Here is a 21,591-nt window from a genome sequence, read left to right on the forward strand (position 1 = left end):
AAGGCCGGGATCTTTCGGGGTTTTTTTTTTTGGGCGCAGAATTGTAGCGGATCATTTATTGTGAGTTTGCGCCAGAAAGAACAGATATTTCCGACTATCCCGACTCCTCTGACTTTTTTTGGCGCAAGTGGGCGTGGCCCAACTTTCCACATTATCCGTCACATTTATGTGTATTTTGTCGGCATTTTTAGGCGCAATTTTTGGCGCACAATAGACCAGGAAAAAATTGGTCAGAGATCAAAATTAAAGGACACCTGTCATCAGGTCTGTGTCACTAGTCCTGTCACCTCTACCTGTTGGAGCAGCTCACAAGGATCCCATCCCAGCCTTTATCTAGTTATTTCATACATTATTCATTGTAAAATCATCTATTCTTTATCATGTAAATGAGGCTGGTCACATGGTCAGAGGCAGTGATGTCACCCCTGTTACCCCTCCCCTCTCCTCCCCCTGCTCATGTCTGTGTGTAATGTATAGTAAAGCATGGCTAGTGTGTGTGCTGCATCTGCTGACATGCTGCATCCTCCTAATATACAGGTGAGAGACACAGACATCAGCTACACATGAATCTGACATGTTCTGCTGTAACATGGCTGCCTGGAGCTGCTGTATCTCTCCTATACACACACACACACACAGGCTGCAGGGGGCGCCAGCAGCACCAGGAAGCACATCATTATACAGCCTCACATCATTATACAGGCTGTCAGTCAAGCACTGGGGGTGTGGCTGTGCCTCCCACTCATGAATAGAGTGGACAGCTCGAATATGCTAATGCTTCATTGGACATTTCACAGGTCATTTGCATACAGCTTTAGGACCTCATTGCCTAGGTTTACAGGCATGTAGAGGGACAATGAAGGGATAGAGGCAATGCTCTCTAATGGCAGTTTATGAAAATATATTTAGTTTAGGGGGGATATTTTGCATGACGGGTTCTCTTTAAGGCGCAGTCCATGTAAGATTTTGGCGCACATCTCATTGATGTCCGCATTTTTATGCACCACTTCAGTACATCGGGCGGTGCTTTCCGGAGACTGATCTCCAATGCCAACATTCGTGCTTGCGCCAGAATTAGAAAATCCACCCCCAATGTGCTTCATGTTAGTGGAGAAATTTACGCAATATATTTAGTATTTATTTATGAAAAAAATGGAAATTTGGTGAAAATTTTCCCAAAAAAGTCACTTTTACCCCAAATTTTTCTTAGCCACAAGTGTCAAAAGATGAAACAACCCCACAAAATGTGTAAAACTATTTCTCCCGGATGTAGAATTGCCCCACATGTGCAGATAAAATGTATGGGTACGAAGTAGAGGGAAAGAGGGATGTTTGTCTTTTAGAACCCAGACATTTTTTACATGGGTCAGGATGCATTTGGAGAGCCCTAGTGTTACCAAAACAGAAGAGAACCCCAACAAGTGACACCAATTTTTGGAAAGTACACATTTGGAGAATTTTTCAATGTGTAATATGTGGTGCAGTGTAATACAAGTGGTGTAGTGAGCATTTTGAACATATGGGTGGTTTTCCAAATATAATGTGCTATGGATGCCCAAGATGGAAATTGCAATTAATTTTGTAATTTTTATAAGATTTTATTACTCAGGAGTTGTATGGTATATCCTGAAACACTCCTTCATGGAGAGGCCAGGTTTCTCAGGGCAGGTCTCACAATGGTATATAGTGTCCTTCCTAACCAGGGGCGGACTGGGAATTTAAAGTGGCCCTGGAAAAAACTGTAAAAGTGGCCCCATTGTGTGGGCGGGGTCAAAACAAGTAGGCGTGGCCTTGTGATGTGGGTAGAGTTACTAAACTCCATACAAACTGTTAATAGATACTAAAACGAACCACAATAGCTTCTCCAATAAACAAGAATGTAACTACTATAATACTGCCCCCTATGTACAAGAATATAACTACTATAATACTGCCCCCTATGTACAAGAACATAACTGCTATAATACTGCCCCCTATGTACAGCAATATAACTACTATAATACTGCCCCTATGTACAAGAATATAACTACTATAATACTGCCCCCTATGTACAAGAATATAACTAATATAATACTGCCCCCTATGTACAAGAACATAACTGCTATAATACTGCCCCCTATGTACAGGAATATAACTACTATAATGGTGCCCCCTATGTACAGGGATATAACTACTATAATACTGCTCCCTATGTACAAGACTATAACTACTATAATACTGCTCCCTATGTACAAGACTATAACTACTATAATACTGCCCCCTATGTACAAGTATATAACTACTATAATACTGCCCCTATGTACAAGTATATAACTACTATAATACTGCCCCCTATGTACAAGAATATAACTACTATAATACTGCCCCCTATGTACAGGAATATAACTACTATAATACTGCCCCCTATGTACAAGAATATAACTACTATAATACTGCCCCCTATGTACAAGAATATAACTACTATAATACTGCCCCCCATGTACAAGAATATTACTATAAAACTGCCCCCTATGTACAAGAATATAAATACTATAATACTGCCCCCTATGTACAAGAATATAACTACTATAATACTGCCCCCTATGTACAAGAATATAACTACTATAATACTGCCCCCTATGTACAAGAATATAACTACTATAATACTGCCCCCTATGTACAAAAATATAACTACTATAATACTGCCCCCTATGTACAAGAATATAACTACTATAATACTGCCCCCTATGTACAGGAATATAACTACTATAATACTGCCCCTATGTGCAAGAATATAACTACTATAATACTGCCCCCTATGTTCAAGAATATAACTACTATAATACTGCCCCCTATATACAAGAATATAACTACTATAATACTGCCCTCTATGTACAGGAATATAACTACTATAATACTGCCTCCTATGTACAGGAATATAACTACTATAATACTGCCCCCTATGTACAGGAATATAACTACTATAATACTGCCCCATATGTACAAGAATATAACTACTATAATACTGCCCCATATGCACAGGAATATAACTACTATAATACTGCCCCCTATGTACAAGATTATAACTACTATAATACTGCCCCCTATGTACAGGAATATAACTACTATAATACTGCCCCCTATGTACAAGAATATAACTACTATAATACTGCCCCCTATGTACAGGAATATAACTACTATAATACTGCCCCCTATGTACAAGAATATTACTATAATACTGCCCCCTATGTACAGGAATATAACTACTATAATACTGCTCCTATGTACAAGAATATAACTACTATAATACTGCCCCCTATGTACAGGAATATAACTACTATAATACTGCTCCCTATGTACAGGAATATAACTACTATAATACTGCCCTCTATGTACAAGAATATAACTACTATAATACTGCCCCCTATGTACAGGAATATAACTACTATAATACTGCCCCCTATGTACAAGAATATAACTACTATAATACTGCCCCTTATGTACAGGAATATAACTACTATAATACTGCTCATATGTACAAGTATATAACTACTATAATACTGCTCATATGTACAAGAATATAACTACTATAATACTGCCCCCTATGTACAAGAATATAACTACTATAATACTGCCCCCTATGTACAAGAATATAAGAATATAGCTACTATAATACTGTCCCCTATGTAAAGGAATATAACTACTATAATACTGCCCCCTATGTACAGGAATATAGCTACTATTACTAGTAGCCAAACCCCCCCCCCCCCAGTATACAGTCAGCGTGCCACGCCGGTTTACATCCAGCCCACTGTAGTGTGTATATATATATATATTTATGTATCCGCCCAGTATACAGCCAGACAGCTCCTGCCCCAGTGTACAGCCCCTGCCCCAGTGTACAGCCAGAAATCCCATAGCCCCAGTATACAGCCAGAAAGCCCATAGCCCCAGTATACGGCCAGAAAGCCCATAGCCCCAGTGTACAACCTGCCACCCCATAGCCCCAGTGTACAGCCAGACAGCCCATAGCCCCAGTGTACAGCCCCTGCCCCAGTGTACAGCCAGACAGCCCCTGCCCCAGTATACAGCCCCTGCCCCAGTGTACAGCCAGACAGCCCATAGCCCCGGTATACAGCCAGAAAGCCCATAGCCCCGGTATACAACCAGACAGCCAACAGCCCCGGTAAACAGCCAGACAGCCCATAGCCCCGGTATACAGCCAGACAGCCCACAGCCCCGGTATACAGCCATAAAGCCCATAGCCCCGGTATACAACCAGAAAGCCCATAGCCCCGGTATACAACCAGAAAGCCCACAGCCCCGGTATACAGCCAGACAGCCCATAGCCCCGGTATACAGCCAGACAGCCCATAGCCCCGGTATACAGCCAGACAGCGAATAGCCCTGGTATACAGCCAGACAGCCCATAGCCCCGGTATACAGCCAGACAGCCCATAGCCCCGGTATACAGCCAGACAGCGAATAGCCCTGGTATACAGCCAGACAGCGAATAGCCCCGGTATACAGCCAGACAGCCCATAGCCCCGGTATACAGCCAGACAGCCCATAGCCCCGGTATACAGCCAGACAGCCCATAGCCCCGGTATACAGCCAGACAGCCCATAGCCGCGGTATACAACCAGACAGCCAACAGCCCCGGTAAACAGCCAGACAGCCCATAGCCCCGGTATACAGCCAGACAGCCCACAGCCCCGGTATACAGCCATAAAGCCCATAGCCCCGGTATACAACCAGAAAGCCCATAGCCCCGGTATACAACCAGAAAGCCCACAGCCCCGGTATACAGCCAGACAGCCCACAGCCCCGGTATACAGCCAGACAGCCCATAGCCCCGGTATACAGCCAGACAGCGAATAGCCCTGGTATACAGCCAGACAGCGAATAGCCCTGGTATACAGCCAGACAGCCCATAGCCCCGGTATACAGCCAGACAGCCCATAGCCCCGGTATACAGCCAGACTGCCCACAGCTCCGGTATACAGCCAGACAGCCCACAGCCCCGGTATACAGCCAGACAGCCCACAGCCCCGGTATACAGCCAGACAGCCCACAGCTCCGGTATACACCCCATAGCCCCAGTATACAGCCCATAGCCCCAGTATACAGCCCATAGCCCCAGTATACAGCCCACAGCCCTGGTTTACAGCCAGAAAGCCCATAGCCCCGGTGTACAACCTGCCAAGACCCCAAAACTTCATCATCTCTACTGCATCTACAGGGGTACACCTAGAGAATGATGAAGTGGGGTTTTGTGCAAAAAATTGTTGGGCATATAGATTTGGGAGGTCCTCAGAGAAAAAGAATTTGAAAAAAATCTATTTCAGTGAGGCCATCAGTGTCAAAATGAATTCCTGAGCTGCCCACGAACTCAGGAATTTAGGGCACATAATTTTCAGGGGGTGGCTCCATGAAGAATCACTTGCGGGCTGGGGAACATGCTCGGCGGTGGTCCTGGGGCGTCTTCTTGAGGGCCCCTCATCACCTGAGGAAGAGGAGGGGCAGAAGGAGGAGGAGGAGGAAAATAAAGAAATGGGGCATCCTCCCCTTCTGAATCAGTCTCAGCAAGAAAGGCATAAGCCTCCATTGCTGAAAAAGATCTTTGGGATGTATTGGACATTTTTATTGGGGTGGGGGGGGGGGCGTGTATAAATGTTGTGCTGTAACACATGTAAACTTTATTCAAGGGGATGTGTATGTTGTGCTGGAACACGTGTGGGGCGATAAAAGAATAAACCGTAACCAGTAGAACTTTTACTACAGGAAAAAAAAAATTACAACCAAAAAAAGCAACAAAAAAGGAGCAAGTGCTGAGCAGTAAGATGCTACTGATCAGCCATCGGTTGTTGCAGCGCACGCACAAGATGGATTGTGTGCGCAGAAAAAACAAGAGAAAAAGCTGCAGTATAAAAAGTTACTGCAGCATAAAATGCCAACCAGTGATGTCTGTCACCGATCTGCACAAAACTGAGCAAAAAAACAAAAAAAACCCTCCTGTATATAAAAAAAAGCTGAAGCTAAGGCTGATAAGTGCCCAGCGTACAGGATGCAACCACGGAGGTGGTGCAGGGGACAAGGCGAGAAAAAAAAAAACTGCCACAAAAACTGCAGGACGCACACAGGGGGAGGGATCAGGAACAGGGATTGGGATAGGGAAATTAAGGATCACACACACAAAAAAAATAAGATGACACAGAAGTGATATCTTACTGTAGCAGTCGCAGCAGCAATTGCGGATCACACTGGTGGTGCCCAGAAAGGTGCCAGCCAGCAATTCTAGAGGGTCCAGCAACACAGGGGGGTGATATACACTGTTCTGCACGCTGTCTCACACTAGAATGAGTGATCACTAATTTGAACTTCCCACCTGAAATCCGATTGGCCGATCTGTACAGATCGGCCAATCAGATGTCTATGGGAGGTGGCATGAAGCCACCAGACATGCCCCCTAAAGATGATGATTGGTGCTGTCCTAGACAGCACAAGTCATCATCCTGTGTTAACCCCTGCATGCCCCCTGATGATGTTTACTGCTGCTATTGGCTGGTCGCATCGACCAGCCAATAGCATCGATCATGAAATGGGGGTTGCCACGAAATCCCTCTGGTCCACGAGTCTGCACACTAGTACGGACTAATGTGTGTCTTTAAGTCACTAGTCCGTAAGTGTGTGTCGTTAAGACTAGTGCACGTCGTTAAGTCACTTTCCGCCGCGCCGTACTAATACTGCACAAGTCGTGAAGGGGTTAATACCATACCCAAGGCCGGCACATAAAATAGCACCAGAACTAAGCTTACTACATGAAATGATTAACAGAACCAGGCTGAATACATAGATACAGCACAAGAACCTTGTGCAGACTGTATATATACAGCACCAGGCTTTGTACACTCACCGGCCACTTTATTAGGTACACCATGCTAGTAACGGGTTGGACCCCCTTTTGCCTTCAGAACTGCCTCAATTCTTCGTGGCATAGATACAACAAGGTGCTGGAAGCTCCTCAGAGATGTTGGTCCATATTGACATGATGGCATCACACAGTTGCCGCAGATTTGTCGGCTGCACATCCATGATGCGAATCTCCCGTTCCACCACATCCCAAAGATGCTCTATTGGATTGAGATCTGGTGACTGTGGAGGCCATTTGAGTCCAGTGACCTCATTGTCATGTTCAAGAAACCAGTCAGATGATTCCAGCTTTATGACATGGCGCATTATCCTGCTGAAAGTAGCCATCAGCTGTTACAGGGTACATTGTGCTCATAAAGGGATGGACATGGTCAGTAATAATATATTCCCCACACCATGACACCACCACCACCAGCCTGAACCGCTGATACAAGGCAGGATGGATCCATGCTTTCATGTTGTTGACGCCAAATTCTGACCCTACCATACGAATGTCGTAGCAGAAATCGAGACTCATCAGACCAGGCAACGTTTTTCCAATCTTCAACTGTCCAATTTTGATGAGCTTGTGCAAATTGTAGCCTCAGTTTCCTGTTCTTGGCACCCGGTGTGGTCTTCTGCTGCTGTAGCCCACCTGCCTCAAAGTTGGACGTACTGTGCGTTCAGAGATGCTCTTCTGCCTACCTTGGTTGTAACGGGTGGCGATTTGAGTCACTGTTGCCTTTCTATCAGCTCGAACCAGTCTGCCCATTCTCCTCTGACCTCTGGCATCAACAAGGCATTTCCGCCCACAGAACTGCCGCTCACTGGATGTTTTTTCTTTTTCGGACCATTCTCTGTAAACCCTAGAGATGGTTGTGCGTGAAAATCCCAGTAGATCAGCAGTTTCTGAAATACTCAGACCAGCCCTTCTGGCACCAACAACCATGCCACGTTCAAAGGCCACAAATCACCTTTCTTCGGCATACTGATGCTCGGTTTGAACTGCAGGAGATTGTCTTGACCATGTCTACATGCCTAAATGCACTGAGTTGCCGCCATGTGATTGGCTGATTAGAAATTAAGTGTTAACGAGCAGTTGGACAGGTGTACCTAATAAAGTGGCCGGTGAGTGTATATTAATACAGCAAAGAACAAGGTTTAAAGTATAAGTGCAGCACCAGAACCAAGCTCCTAAATATAGCACCAGAAACAAGCTCAGTATATTAACACAGCGACAGAAGCAGGCTGACCACAGAACTACAGAAAAAGAACCATGATCAGTACAGAAATAGAATCGGGTTCAGAAAGTAAATATCACCAGAAAAAGATCAGACCACACATATAACAGAAGAACCAAGCTCAATTCATATATACAGTACAAGAACCAGGCTCAGTACATACCATTAACTTTGTACATAAATACAGTACTAGAACCAGGCTGAGTACATGATACAGCACCAGAACCAGGCTGAGTACATGATACAGCACCAGAACCAGGCTGAGTACATGATACAGCACCAGAACCAGGCTGAGTACATGATACAGCACCAGAATGACTTGTAATGTACATGTTCCCCAGACCAGCCAGTATTGTATCATTGTAGCAGCGCGGGGGCTATTATATATGACAGGTCCATCTATTAGCGTTACAGCCTCCATTATCAGGACTGATAGTATTACTGGTTCTGTTACCTCCTGGATCAGAGTTGGAATTAGGCGTCACATGATCTGTAGGTGACATTAATGGTGACCAGGATGTAGGAGGGTCTGAGGGATAACATTGTAGAAATATAGAGAATATACATAGACCTCGTCTTCTGATATCAGGAAATGTTCTCATCTGCAGGATGAAGCTTCTGCTCCTCGTGGTCCTGGTGTGGACGGCGTCTGATGAGGCTTCTGCAGGTTCAGTAACTTCTCTCCTCAGCCGCTTTATAATTATATCCTCCTCTAATATCAGTGATAAGTAAGATATGTGGGAGGAGCGGTGGGAGAGGAGCAGCACAACATCTGGTTTGGAGTCTCTTAGTGGTTGGGTCTTGTTTGGGTTCTCTGTTCTTTGGTCTGGGGTCTCTGTTCTTTGGTCTGGGGTCTCTGTTCTTTGGTCTGGGGTCTATACTTGTTAAGGACATCTGATCCTGGTTCTCTAATCTGTGCTCTGGTTTGGTGGTCGGAGTTTATACAATGGCTGATCCTGGGTCTATATTCATTCCTTGGTTTGGGGTCTAGAGTATCTGATCGTTAGTCTTTTTTTATTTTGTGATCTGGTTTGGGGGCTGAATTCATTTAGCGGATCTTTTCCTGGTCTCATAATAATCTGTGTCCTAGGATCCTTATTTTATAGGGTGTTTGGGGTCTACCTTTATTTTTTTGGTTTGGGGGTCTGTACTTATGTTATCTGATATTGGGTCTCCTTTCAGTTTGTGATCTGGTTTGGGGTCTGTATTTGTTTAGGGCTTCTTAACCTCTCACTTTTTATTTTTTCATTTTGGGTGTCTTAATATCTTCATTAAAACCTACCACTTGAAGTGGCAGGTTTCTGATGGAAATACCGGGCACCAGCTCAGGGTGAGCTGGTGCCGGAGCTTATTTTCGTTAGCGTTTTAGACCGCGGTATCGCAGTTTAAAACACTTTTTAAACTGTATAGCCGGCGCAGGCTTCACTTCCTATGTAGCCGCGCGCACGGTAAGCGCCGAGCGCGTACCTGCCTGCGCCGGCTATAGAGTTTAAAAAGTGTTTTAAACTGCGATACCGCGGTTTAAAACACTAACGAAAATAAGCTCCGGCACCAGCTCACCCTGAGCTGGTGCCCGGTATTTCCATCAGAAACCTGCCACTACAAGTGGTAAAGAGAAAAAATATCCTTCATCTAACTGCTTAAGCCTAAAAGTAGATCGCAATTCACATGTAAGATCAACAAATTTCACTGTATTCCACACTATATTTAAAACTATAAATATAAATGCATCTTTTTTCTATTTCTATATGAATATATAAAAACCATGTTAATTGTTATATCTATTCTAAACACAAGCCTCGGTTTCATGCATTACGTCTTCTCCGAACTGCTACGGATATGACGTTAATCAGCCAACAGGTGCATGCAGGTAATTTAAATGACTTACAACCATTTGTTTTTAACTTTTCACCATGAGTAAGGCTTAGGTACAAGCCGAAACGCGTAGGTGGCTCGCCTACATGCTCACTGCACAGATTTTTTAATGTGAGAAGAATAAACGCTATCTTTTATTGGATGTGCCACGTCTACTTCGTTTTTGGTTTCACTACAAGTGGTAGGTTTCCTTTAATCTTGGATCTTTATTTGTTTAGGTTGTTTGATCATTTGTCTCCATTTATTTTGTTGCCTGGTTTGGGGTCTGAATTTAGACAAGGTGCCCATTACCAGATCTATATTTATTCTGTGGTTTTGGGGTCTGTACTTATTTTATCTGATATTGGGTCTCCTCTTCTTTCCTGATCTGCTTTGGGGTCTCTATTTGTTGATGGTGTCTGATCCTTAATCTCTATGTATTCCCGGGTCTGGTTTGGGGTCTGTATCTGTTACGATTGTCGGATCTTGGTTCTCTCTTTATTCTGCCATCTGGGGTCTGTTTTAGTTGTGATGTCCATCTAGAATCTGTATCCATCTAATGTTTGGCTGATGGGGTCATTTCCATCCCCTGAGACTGAGGCCATGACCCGTGTAATTCCTGTGTCCATGGATGATGATGTTACTTTATATTTCTCTTTAGATGCAGAAAACGTCACAGATATTGAGAAACCTGATCTGATCATGAAAAAAGCAGACGTGGACTCCTCCTCAATCCAACAAAAATGTAAATTACAAAAATGCTTAAATCAATTTAACCCCTTAATGACCTTAACGGCTTGTTTTTTGCATAATAAATTGCACTTCATAGTAACAGTATTTAATATTCCATGCCGTGTACTGGGAAGCGGGAAAAAAGCCAAATGTTGTGAAATTGGTGAAAAAACCAATTTTCTTGTGGGCTTGGATTTTACAGCTTTCACTGTGCACCACAAATGACGAGTCTACTTTATTCTTTGGCTCGGTGCGATCACGGAGATAAAACATTTGTGTAGGTTTTATAATGTTTTTATACATTTACAAAAATTAAAACCTCCTGTACAAAAAAATTATTCTTTATTTTGCCTGGCGCTAATAACTTTTTCATACTTCGGTGCACGGAGCAGTGGGTGGTGTCATTTTTACAGCCTTTTTATTGAATATTTTATCAAAATTTTTTAGCATATTTTGATAGATCGGACATTTTGGGAAGCGACGATACCAACATGTTTTTGATTTTTACTGTTTATATTTATATCAGTTCTTGGGAAAGGAGGGTGATTGGAATTTTTAGGTTTAATTTTATTTTACTTATTTATTAATATTTTTCCAGACCCCCTGGGGTACTTTAACCCTAGTTTGTGTAATTGAGCCTTCCATATACTGCTATACTATAGTATGGCAGTATATGGGCATTTTCCACACCATCTATTACAATGTGCAAATCACACATTGTAATAGATGGGGAAAAAATTAGACAGCCTCGGGTCTTTGTACGGCTGTCATGGCAACCAATCGCCACCCCCCTGGTGACTTCACAGGGGGCAATGATCAAATCCAACATGGCAGCACCCATGCACCACCAGGATGGAAATGAGTGAGGCATCTTTGTCGGAGGCATTTACAGGGTTTGCAAGCAAACGCCCACCTTGTATGGAGAGGGTGCAGCCCATGAACCCTCTCCCCACACCCGCAGCTGACGTGTAAAGGTGTATTATGTCCTCAGTTTTTCTTGGTGGTCTGGTGGTCAGGAAATGAGGGGTTTGTTTGTGTTAATCAATTGTCAATTAAGCTGAAAGTAGGGAATTTATGTCCATGTCTATTATGTAACAATGACTTGAATACGTTTTAGTTAACAGGTAAAAAAAATCTAAATTTGTGTTAGTGTTCAAATAGTTATGGACCTATCTGTACACCTCTATATAGCCCTATAGAGAACACAGCGATGGTCCAGGATTCATGATGCTGTTTGTCCATCTCTATGTATAACTGAAGTTCACTTTTCTTGTTTCCTCTTCATTGATAGATAAGAATCTCGCTCTTCATGGTCGACCCACAATGTCATCCATTCATAAGGATAGCGATTGGGGCTATTTGGGAATGGCAGTAAATGGAATAGATGGAAACCCAGACACCGACTTGTATCACGGATCGTGTTTTCACACAAACAAAGAAATGTCTCCCTGGTGGAGGGTGGACCTGCTAGAGTCCTACACAATTCACTACATAACAGTCACTAACAGAGATGCCTACGGGAGCAGGATTAATGGTGCAGAAATCCTTGTCGGAGACTCTTTGACCAACAATGGAAACCGCAATCCAAGGTGAGCCTCAGCCCTTATTGCTGTCCAGGCTTTGTTAACATTTTTTTACTTATTTAACTTGTCACAGGTGCTCCTCCGACCCACATCCCGGGTTGCAGACGCACCCATGCTCCTCTCCGTGGCCCCGGAACCCCGGGACTGCTCTCATCTTTCTTCAATCCAGCGCTTACGGAGATTTAAAGGGCCAGCATGCCAATAATTCATAGTATCATAGTATATTAGGCTGGAAAAAGACGCAAGTCCATCAAGTCCAACGTAAGAATTAAATAAATGTTTTATCCCCATAACCCGTGATATTTTTTCTCTCCAGAAAGGCATCCAGGCCTCTCTTGAACATGTACATAGAGTCCGCCATAACAACCCCCTGCGGCAGAGAGTTCCATAGTCTCACTGCTCTTACAGTAAAGAACCTTTGTCTATGGTGATGGTAAAATCGCCTCTCCTCTAGGTGTAGAGGATGTCCCCTGTGTATGGTGATGGTAGAGCCACCTCTCCTCTAGGTGTAGAGGATGCCTCCTGTCTATGGTGATGGTAGAACCTCCTCTCCTCTAGGTGTAGAGGATGCCCCGTGTCTATGGTGATGGTAGAACCTCCTCTCCTCTAGGTGTAGAGGATGCCCCCTGTCTATGGTGATGGTAGAACCCCCTCTCCTCTAGGCGTAGAGGATGCCCCCTTGTCCTGGTCACAGGCCTAGGTATAAAAAGATCTTTGGAGAGATCCTTGTACTGTCCGTTCAGGTACATTGTAATAAGGTCTCCCCTCAGCCGTCTTTTTTCTAAACTGAATAATCCCAAATTTTGTAATCTGTCATTGTATTCTAATCCCCCCATTCCCCTAATAATCCTGGTTGCTCTCCACTGCACCCGTTCCAGCTCTAATATATCCTTTTTATACACTGGTGCCCAAAACTGTACACAATATTCCATGTGTGGTCTGACCAGGGATTTGTATAAGGGCAAAACTATGGGGGATACGCTATCGTGCGCCAGCGTATGATAGCCCCGCCGCTACAAATTCGCAGCCCAATACATGAAGAGGCTTCTGCCTCTTCATGTATCGGACTGCCAGCTGTGTAGCGTTTATCCTACGCCAGGCAGGGCCTGGCGTAGAAAAAAACGCAACCAGCAACTTTTCACGTATGAAAAGTCGCCGGCAGCAGCGAGTGCGCAGGTGCGGGGACAGTAACGCCCCGCGCCGGCCCACTCCCGTCCGGAAGCGCCCCCCGCTCGGCCGGCCGCGCCGCCCCTTCACGCCCCACTGGCGTGAAGGTGGCGGATTGGGGAAAATAATCGCAAAAGCTAGCAATAAGCTAGCATTTGCGATTATTTCAGGGCCTCTGCGCCACTGGCGGTGCGCAGAGGTACTGATAAATATCCCCCTATGTCTTTATCATGAGAATCTATTCCTCTCTTGATACATCCCATAATTTTATTTGCTTTAGCAGCAGCCGCCTGGCTCTGGTCACTAAAATTAAGTTTACCATCCACCAATACCCCCAAGTCCATTTCAGCTCCAGTTTTACCAAGTAATTGACCGTTTAGAACATAACTATACTTTTTGTTTCCAAGTGCATAACTTTACATTTATCTACATTAAACCTCATCAACCATTTCTCTGCCCACTCCACAAGCTTCCCCAATCCCTCTGTAATGCTAAACTATCGACCTCAGTATTTATTACTTTACGCAGTTTAGTATCATCTGCAAATATTGAAACTTGACTGTGTAAACCCACTACAAGGTCATTAATAAAAATATTAAAAAGAAGAGGCCCCAATACTGACCCCTGTGGCACTCCACTGGTAAGGTCAACCCAATCTGAGAATGTGCCATTAATGACCACCCTCTGTTTTCTATCACTAAGCCAATTACTTACCCAAATACACAGATTTTCTCCTATTCCCAGCAGTCTCATTTTATATACCAACCTTTTATGTGGCACGGTGTCAAATGCCTTTGAAAAGTCCAGATATACAACATCCACAGCGTCCCCCAGATCCAGTCTTGAATTTACCTCCTCGTAGAAACCAATCAGATTAGTCTGACAGGACCGATCTCTCATAAACCCATGCTGACGCTGGGTTATAAGGTTGTGCACAGCGAGATACTCGAGGACAGCATCTCTAACAAACCCCTCAAATATTTTCCCCACCACAGCAGTTAGACTCACGGGTCTGTAGTTTCCAGGATCGCTATTTGATCCTTTTTTGTATATTGGTACCACATTTGCTATGCGCCAGTCCTGTGGAACATAACCAGTCCTCAGTGAATCTTCAAATATTAAAAATAACGGTCTGTCTATCACGATACATAGTTCATGCAGAACCCGGGGGTGTATGCCATCTGGCCCCGGTGATTTATCTATCTTAGTGGTTGCGAGGCGGCGCCGTACCTCTTCCTGGGTTAAACTGTTGACATTCCAAAAAGAAATTACATTATTCCTCATTGTGTCTCCACCAGGGGATTTTCCTGGGTAAAGACAGTTGAGAAAGGGACATTCAGTAGATTGGCCCTTTCCTCATCTCCTTCCCCCATGACCCCCATGTTATTTCTAAGGGGACCCACACTCTCTGTTTTTAGTTTCTTATCATTTATATACTTGAAAAATAATGTGGGATTATTTTTGCTCTCCCTGGCAATTTTTCTCTCAGTCTCTATTTTTGCAGCCTTTATCTGCTTTTTACAGGATTTAGTTTTCTCTCTATAATCCTGTAATGCCTCATTGCTACCTTCACGTTTTAGCACCTTAAACGCCTTATCTTTCTCGCTTATTGCTTTGCTTACAAGACTAGTTAGCCACATAGGCTTTTTCATGTTCCTCTTATGCTTTTTCCCATTAGGTTTGTGTTTCTCACAGGACTTTTTCAGAATATATGAGAAAAAGTCCCATTTTGGGGGGGGGCTTTTGTCTTTGAGAACATTATCCCAGTCTATGCCTTTAAGGTCTTCCCTTAGTTGCTAAAAATTTGCCCTCCTGAAGTTTAGAGTGTTGGTTGCCCCTTCCCTAACGTTCTTAGTAAAGCGTAATACAAAATCAATGATATTATGATCACTATTCCCCAGGTTCCCCCCAACCTGTAGTTTTGATACCCTAATTGGTGCTCACCAGCTGCCAATTCTGTTAAATTCCCTGCCAGATCTTTGTGCCTCAAAGCCTTAGAAAGCTTTATCTCTATGCCTTGCGACTGTTTGTTGAATTCCCGTTGTGACCCCGGTTCCGCTCCTGACTTCGCTCCTCCACTGCCTGCCTTGGCCTTTTGCCTTGCTCCTGACTCCAATCCTGTGCCGCCGGTTCTGACCTCCTGCCTGTCCCTGACCATGATGCTGTATCACGATTCTGTACTTCGCCTTGGCCTCCACCGCGACAAAGTCTCGCCTGTGGAGCGACCAGTTGGTACCACGCCACAGCAAGTCCAACCCGCTTTGTGACTGGCTCTGGTGAAAGCCGGGTGCCACTTACATTTCGTTCCCAGGTGTCGTCTTACACCATTGTCCACGGTGGTACAGAGGATCCACTACCACTGATCCTGAGAGTAAGATCTGGCCATGGATCCCGACAAGGCTCCGCTTCCTGAACTGGCTGATCTTACCACCACTGTGGTCCAGCAGTCTCAACAGTTTGCCGTGCAAGGACAGCAGCTCACCTCAACTCACCGCAAGAATTCACCGCCACCCTGCAGCATTTATTGGCTACTCTGCACCAGCATCCAGTACTGCCGGTACCACTCATTACTATGGCTGCATTGTCTACTGCTGAACCCAGGCTGCATCTTTCCATGCCCTCCAAATATGATGGTGTTATGCAGTAGTTATGCAGCGGCTTCATTACTTAGTGCCCCCTACATATCGAGCTGATGCCTTCACAGTTTGCCACAGAATGGGCTAAGGTAGCTTTCATGATCAGCCTCCAGGAAAGCCCTGGCATGGGTTACTCCCCTCTGGGACAGGAACGATCCAGTCACGGCTACTCTCACCACGTTCCTCTCTGAATTCCGGTCTGTCTTTGAGGAACCTGCCCAGGCGTCTTCTGCTGAGACCGCACTGCTGAAGCTGAGTCAAGGGGACTCCTCTGTCGGAGACTGCGCGGTCCAGTTCAGTACTTTAGCCTCCGAGCTGGATAGGAATGAGGCGGCCTTGCTTGCTACTTTTAAAAAAGGACTGTCTGGTCAGATCAAAGATGCCTTGTCTGCACCGGACCTGCTGTCTACGCTGAGTGGTCTCATCTCTCTGGCCACTCAGATTGACATCCGGTCTACTGAGCATTTTGAGGAGCAACGTCTGGAAAAACCACAAGTCAGTACCCGACGTCTGCCCCGCCTGGCTCCAGTCTTCCAAAGACCACTTCAGCCATCTTCCGTGTCTGCTGAAGAGGAGCCCATGCAGGTGGATAGAGCTTGTCTGTCTTCCAAAGAGCATTCCAGACTAAGACAGGAGAACCTCTGCCTCTATGTGCCAGCCCGGAGCACTTTCTTATGTCTTCTCCCCGCTCCTGCTCCCGTCCGGCCTGGCGTGCGCTCACCGCTGATTGGCGCAGGCACTTCCAAGATCCCTTATAGGCCGGCTGTTCCCAGGATTCCCGGCCGGATCTTTGAGCTACCTTGCCTTAGTGAAAGCTTCCTGTGCTCCCTACGTTTATTCCTTGTTCCTGCTCTGCTGTATTCCTGTTGTGACCTCAGACCTGACTTTTGACTTCTGTATCTCTGCCACCTGCCCCGACTGTCTGTCTGTACCTGACCACGTTCCTGGACACCGATTCTGTACCACAACCTTGGCTTCCCCCGCGGGCTAGTCGCACCTGTGGAACGACCTGGTGGCACCCTACCGCAGCAAGACCATCCCGCTTTACGGCGGACTCTGATGAAGACCAGGTTCCACTTAGATTCTGGTCCCAGGTGTCGGCTAGTACCATCTCCTGCGGTGGTCCAGAACCCTGACAACCATTAGATGCAATGAAACCTTTTTACCGATTCCTCGCTATTTTAGTGCCAAGAGGCATGAGATTTTTCAATTTAAATACATTATGATAGAACAAGTGCCACCCTCCAGACGAGGGGGTAATATTAAACAATTATTGAGGCGTTGTGAGGCTTATTGGATTCATCTACTTGACACACTGGAACTCCATATGATATTATGATATTGCAAACATATAGTAACTAAAATGTTTTTGTTTTCACTATATTATAATAAATATGACTTGAACATGGTTACAATATAATTTTTATTCTTTGCATTGATAATTGTGCAATTTGATGTATATTTTTACCTTTAGACACGGACTGTGAAGTATTTCACCTATTGAGCCTCCCTCTTGGTTACATCACATCCCAGCTGAAGTGTGCCTGAGGGTGTGATGTCATTAGTAGGAGATTTACTTGCCTTATATAATGAAGTGTCTTTATGTATGTTGATATCAGTTGACAAAGGCTTGTGGACGGGCCCGAAACGCGTCCTGATCCGGCTCCTTCTTTGTCTTTTTTACAAAAGAAGGAAGAAGAATCACTAAGCAGTGAGTGCCAGGATTTTTTCTCTCTACTGGTAACCACATACGGCACTGAGTTACCATTCAACAAGACAAGTAATAGATCAAAATTTGTGGCAGATTATATTTTTATAAGGTAACACCAAAAAATATCTTATATGTAAAAACAAATATTTTTTCAACTTTAAGCCTCTAACCTCTTTTAAAGCAAATAACTGTGAACACATTTTTTTTTAAAAAAAAAAGCATTTCTCTTGAAAAATAAAGCCATAAAAATAATTCCCAAAAAATAAAACGTTAGAGACATAAAAAGTACACAAAAAATTGGACAAAACCTGAATGTGGAAATCACTGTGAGCCTGAAGCAGTTAAAGAACTTACGCAAATGTGAGGCAATTCAGGACACTGAGAGGCAGGTAGGTTACAGACATTTCCTCCTCCCGATGTATATCAGTAATAGTAGAGCAGGGAGCGATGGCCTGGTATATGTATATATGTGTGATACGGACACTTACCTGTCATCCTTTCTGTCACAGGTGTGCTCTGGTGACTTCTCTACCAAATGGAGCGACTCAGACTTATGAGTGCGGAGCAATGGTCGGGAGATACGTCAATATCGTTTTGGCCGGACAGACTGAGGTTCTTCACCTGTGTGAGGTTCAGATCTTTGGAGAGCAATAACCGGAGGTTAAAATCTGATGATAAAATAATGACAGCAATATAGTAACAATCCCAATAATCACTGCACATATAACTGCAAGATATCATGAAATAAAAGCTTCTGCAGATTCTCCGCCTAGTGTGTCATTTTTCACCTTTCAGGGATCTGCTCGATAAAAAGTCAGACATTGCTTCTTGGGATTAAGGATGTGTCCCTCACTGTATGGCGGTAGTGTTCCTCACTGTATGGGGGTAGTGTTCCTCTCTGTATGGGGGTAGTGTTCCTCTCTGTATGGGGGTAGTGTTCCTCACTGTATGGGGGTAGTGTTCCTCACTGTATGGGGGTAGTGTTCCTCACTGTATGGGGGTAGTATTCCTCACTGTATGGGGGTAGTATTCCTCACTGTATGGGGGTAGTATTCCTCACTGTATGGGGGTAGTATTCCTCACTGTATGGGGGTAGTATTCCTCACTGTATGGGGGTAGTATTCCTCACTGTATGGGGGTAGTGTTCCTCACTGTATGGAGGTAGTGTTCCTCACTGTATGGGGGTAGTGTCCCTCTCTGTATGGGGGTAGTGTTCCTCACTGTATGGGGGTAGTGTTCCTCACTGTATGGGGGTAGTGTTCCTCACTGTATGGGGGTAGTGTTCCTCACTGTATGGGGGTAGTGTTCCTCACTGTATGGGGGTAGTGTTCCTCACTGTATGGGGGTAGTGTTCCTCACTGTATGGGGGTAGTGTTCCTCACTGTATGGGGGTAGTGTTCCTCACTGTATGGAGGTAGTGTTCCTCACTGTATGGCGGTAGTGTCCCTCTCTGGATGGGGGTAGTGTTCCTCGCTGTATGGGGGTAGTGTTCCTCGCTGTATGGGGATAGTGTTCCTCACTGTATGGGGGTAGTGTTCCTCACTGTATAGTGGTAGTGTTCCTCGCTGTATGGGGATAGTGTTCCTCGCTGTATGGGTGAAGTGTTCCTCACTGTATGGGGGTAGTGTTCCTCACTGTATGGGGGTAGTGTTCCTCACTGTATGGGGGTAGTGTTCCTCACTGTATGGGGGTAGTGTTCCTCACTGTATGGGGGTAGTGTTCCTCACTGTATGGGGGTAGTGTTCCTCACTGTATGAGGGTAGTGTTCCTCACTGTATGGGGGTAGTGTTCCTCACTGTATGGGGGTAGTGTTCCTCACTGTATGACTGCTCAAATAATAAACACTTACTAACCCGGAGCCGGATTGGCCCCTTTAATACCGCATACCCCAAATATAAATAACCATTCTCAATTGTGGGTTGACTCGGGGTCGGCCACAGCTTTATTGAAACCATTGATAATTTAACCATTTCTTTGTTTGAATATATACACACTTTTAACCATTCCACTTTACATAACACCAGATAACACCCTGTATGCCTGCCATATGTAAGGGCATGTAGGGCAGTGTTACCCCTAAAAAACCACCACGGAGGAGGTCATGTATCCACAACTACATGACCCTCCGACCCCCAGCCAACCAAAAACCACACCATATCCATTCCAACCTGGTGTCCGAAAGATGGACGCCAACAGGTAACAGCAAACAATCACTGGTGCCCACCAGCTGATGTAATACATCACTCTTCCAAACAAATTGTGACACCCAGGTATTGTCACATCCACTATTGCTGCATCTCTAGCCCCGTACCATACAGCTTTCATGATTATGTCCTACCACACCAACTCCCGGTAGAGAAAGAAAAACGTAAATCGCTCCAGGTCGGGCTGGATTAGTGTAATTTGTCGCCTAAGGCGAATGTAGCAGATGACGACGCCCCTTAAATGATGACTACTGAATAATGGCCGATTATCGTAACCTCAAGCTGTTTTTTGCAAGCAGTGCAGGACCCGGAGACCTCACCCACAGATGTTGGTACCATAGAAGCCCAAGGTTCCACCACCCAGATGGATATTCACGCGCTGATCTGCCCAATAGACACACAAGTGTCCTAGCATTCACATGCTGGAGTGAAAACCTGAAAAAGATAATGCATTAGCAAAGAAGCAAAATTAAAGTGACATAACCTGCAAAACAATTAGAACGCCAGCACCTTATCCATCCCACCCCTGAAACTAAAAAGACCTTACACACTAGCTGTAAGTGCAGCGCCAATTTTAAGAGGGTTCCTTAGAAGGAGCCCAACTGCACTAAAACCCTTCATAAAACCGCAGCAAATTGTAAACAACTCGCAGGAAACTGATTTACAGGAGCAAAACCCAATCCCACGCACACAAACTTTGAAATACAAGGAAACCTCAATTACATGACAAGTCTCACCCCAAAAAAGGCCATAAGGACAGCCCAATACCCTTATTGAGTTATTTGACACAATGACATCTACATAAAGCCAGGGCCAGGAACAGGCATCAGCCCCTACAACACAACTGTCCGCTATGATCAACAAAAATAGCTCTAAAAACCTCAATGGTGCTAAATGATCCAGGGAGATTACACCCATTGTGGACATGGAGCCCCTACTAGCAAAAACCCCCCCATCGTCATAACCTGACATACAGAAACCAGAAGGCCCAAGACTGACCACGTTGCAAAAACGACTCAAAGACGCACAAACAGGATGACAAGACAGCGCAAGGCATTGTAACTGCTCCCCCCTCTCTTAGGCAAAATACCATCTCCAAAATAAATTTCCATACCACTAAAATAGGATTCAGCTGAAGAGGGGACAACCTAAAGACAGTGAAGGAAACAAAAGAAAATAAGCAGGTAACTTCAATGAGGAGAGTCACAAGGACCAACCAGTAACCAGAGAAGAGGACCCCTATCCCACCAGATCCACACCAAAAAGGTACTAAAAACCACTTAACAACAAATGAAGCCGCCCACCGATAAACACGATCTAATAAGAAACCCCAAGGTGGAAAAGCAAAAGGAAGATGCCCCAACTAAGGGCATAGTGGTAATCGTGGCCCAAAGCCACACATAAGTAACCTCATAATCCAGAATAATTTACTTCAATTATGTGATCTCATTAATGAATGGCTGGTCCATTGTACCAGTGCTGCCACCTCCTGTGTCCTACTCCTCATAGATTGTAAGCTCTTGTGATTATTGTACCAGTCCCATAATGATCTGCATCACCCCTTCTCCTCAT

At 44.7% G+C, this 21,591-nt stretch overlaps 1 protein-coding gene across 2 annotated transcripts; it reads left to right on the plus strand.

Moving 5' to 3' along the window:
* Nucleotides 1–8,725: 8,725 nt before the first annotated feature.
* LOC140122755 (fucolectin-like) lies at nucleotides 8,726–18,579 on the plus strand. 2 transcript variants are annotated; one of them, XM_072143947.1, is made up of 4 exons: nucleotides 8,726–8,799; nucleotides 10,648–10,731; nucleotides 12,010–12,307; nucleotides 18,325–18,579. In XM_072143947.1, exons 1-4 carry the CDS (start codon nucleotides 8,742–8,744, stop codon nucleotides 18,467–18,469), a joined length of 585 nt encoding a protein of 194 aa, XP_072000048.1. In that variant the 5' UTR covers nucleotides 8,726–8,741; the 3' UTR covers nucleotides 18,470–18,579. The 2 variants fall into 2 exon arrangements, with proteins under 2 accessions (XP_072000048.1, XP_072000050.1); XM_072143949.1 differs by lacking the exon at nucleotides 8,726–8,799 and adding an exon at nucleotides 10,083–10,188.
* The last annotated feature ends 3,012 nt before the right edge of the window (nucleotides 18,580–21,591 follow it).

Source organism: Engystomops pustulosus, chromosome 3 (assembly GCF_040894005.1).
Source record: "Engystomops pustulosus chromosome 3, aEngPut4.maternal, whole genome shotgun sequence".
NCBI lineage: Eukaryota > Metazoa > Chordata > Amphibia > Anura > Leptodactylidae > Engystomops > Engystomops pustulosus.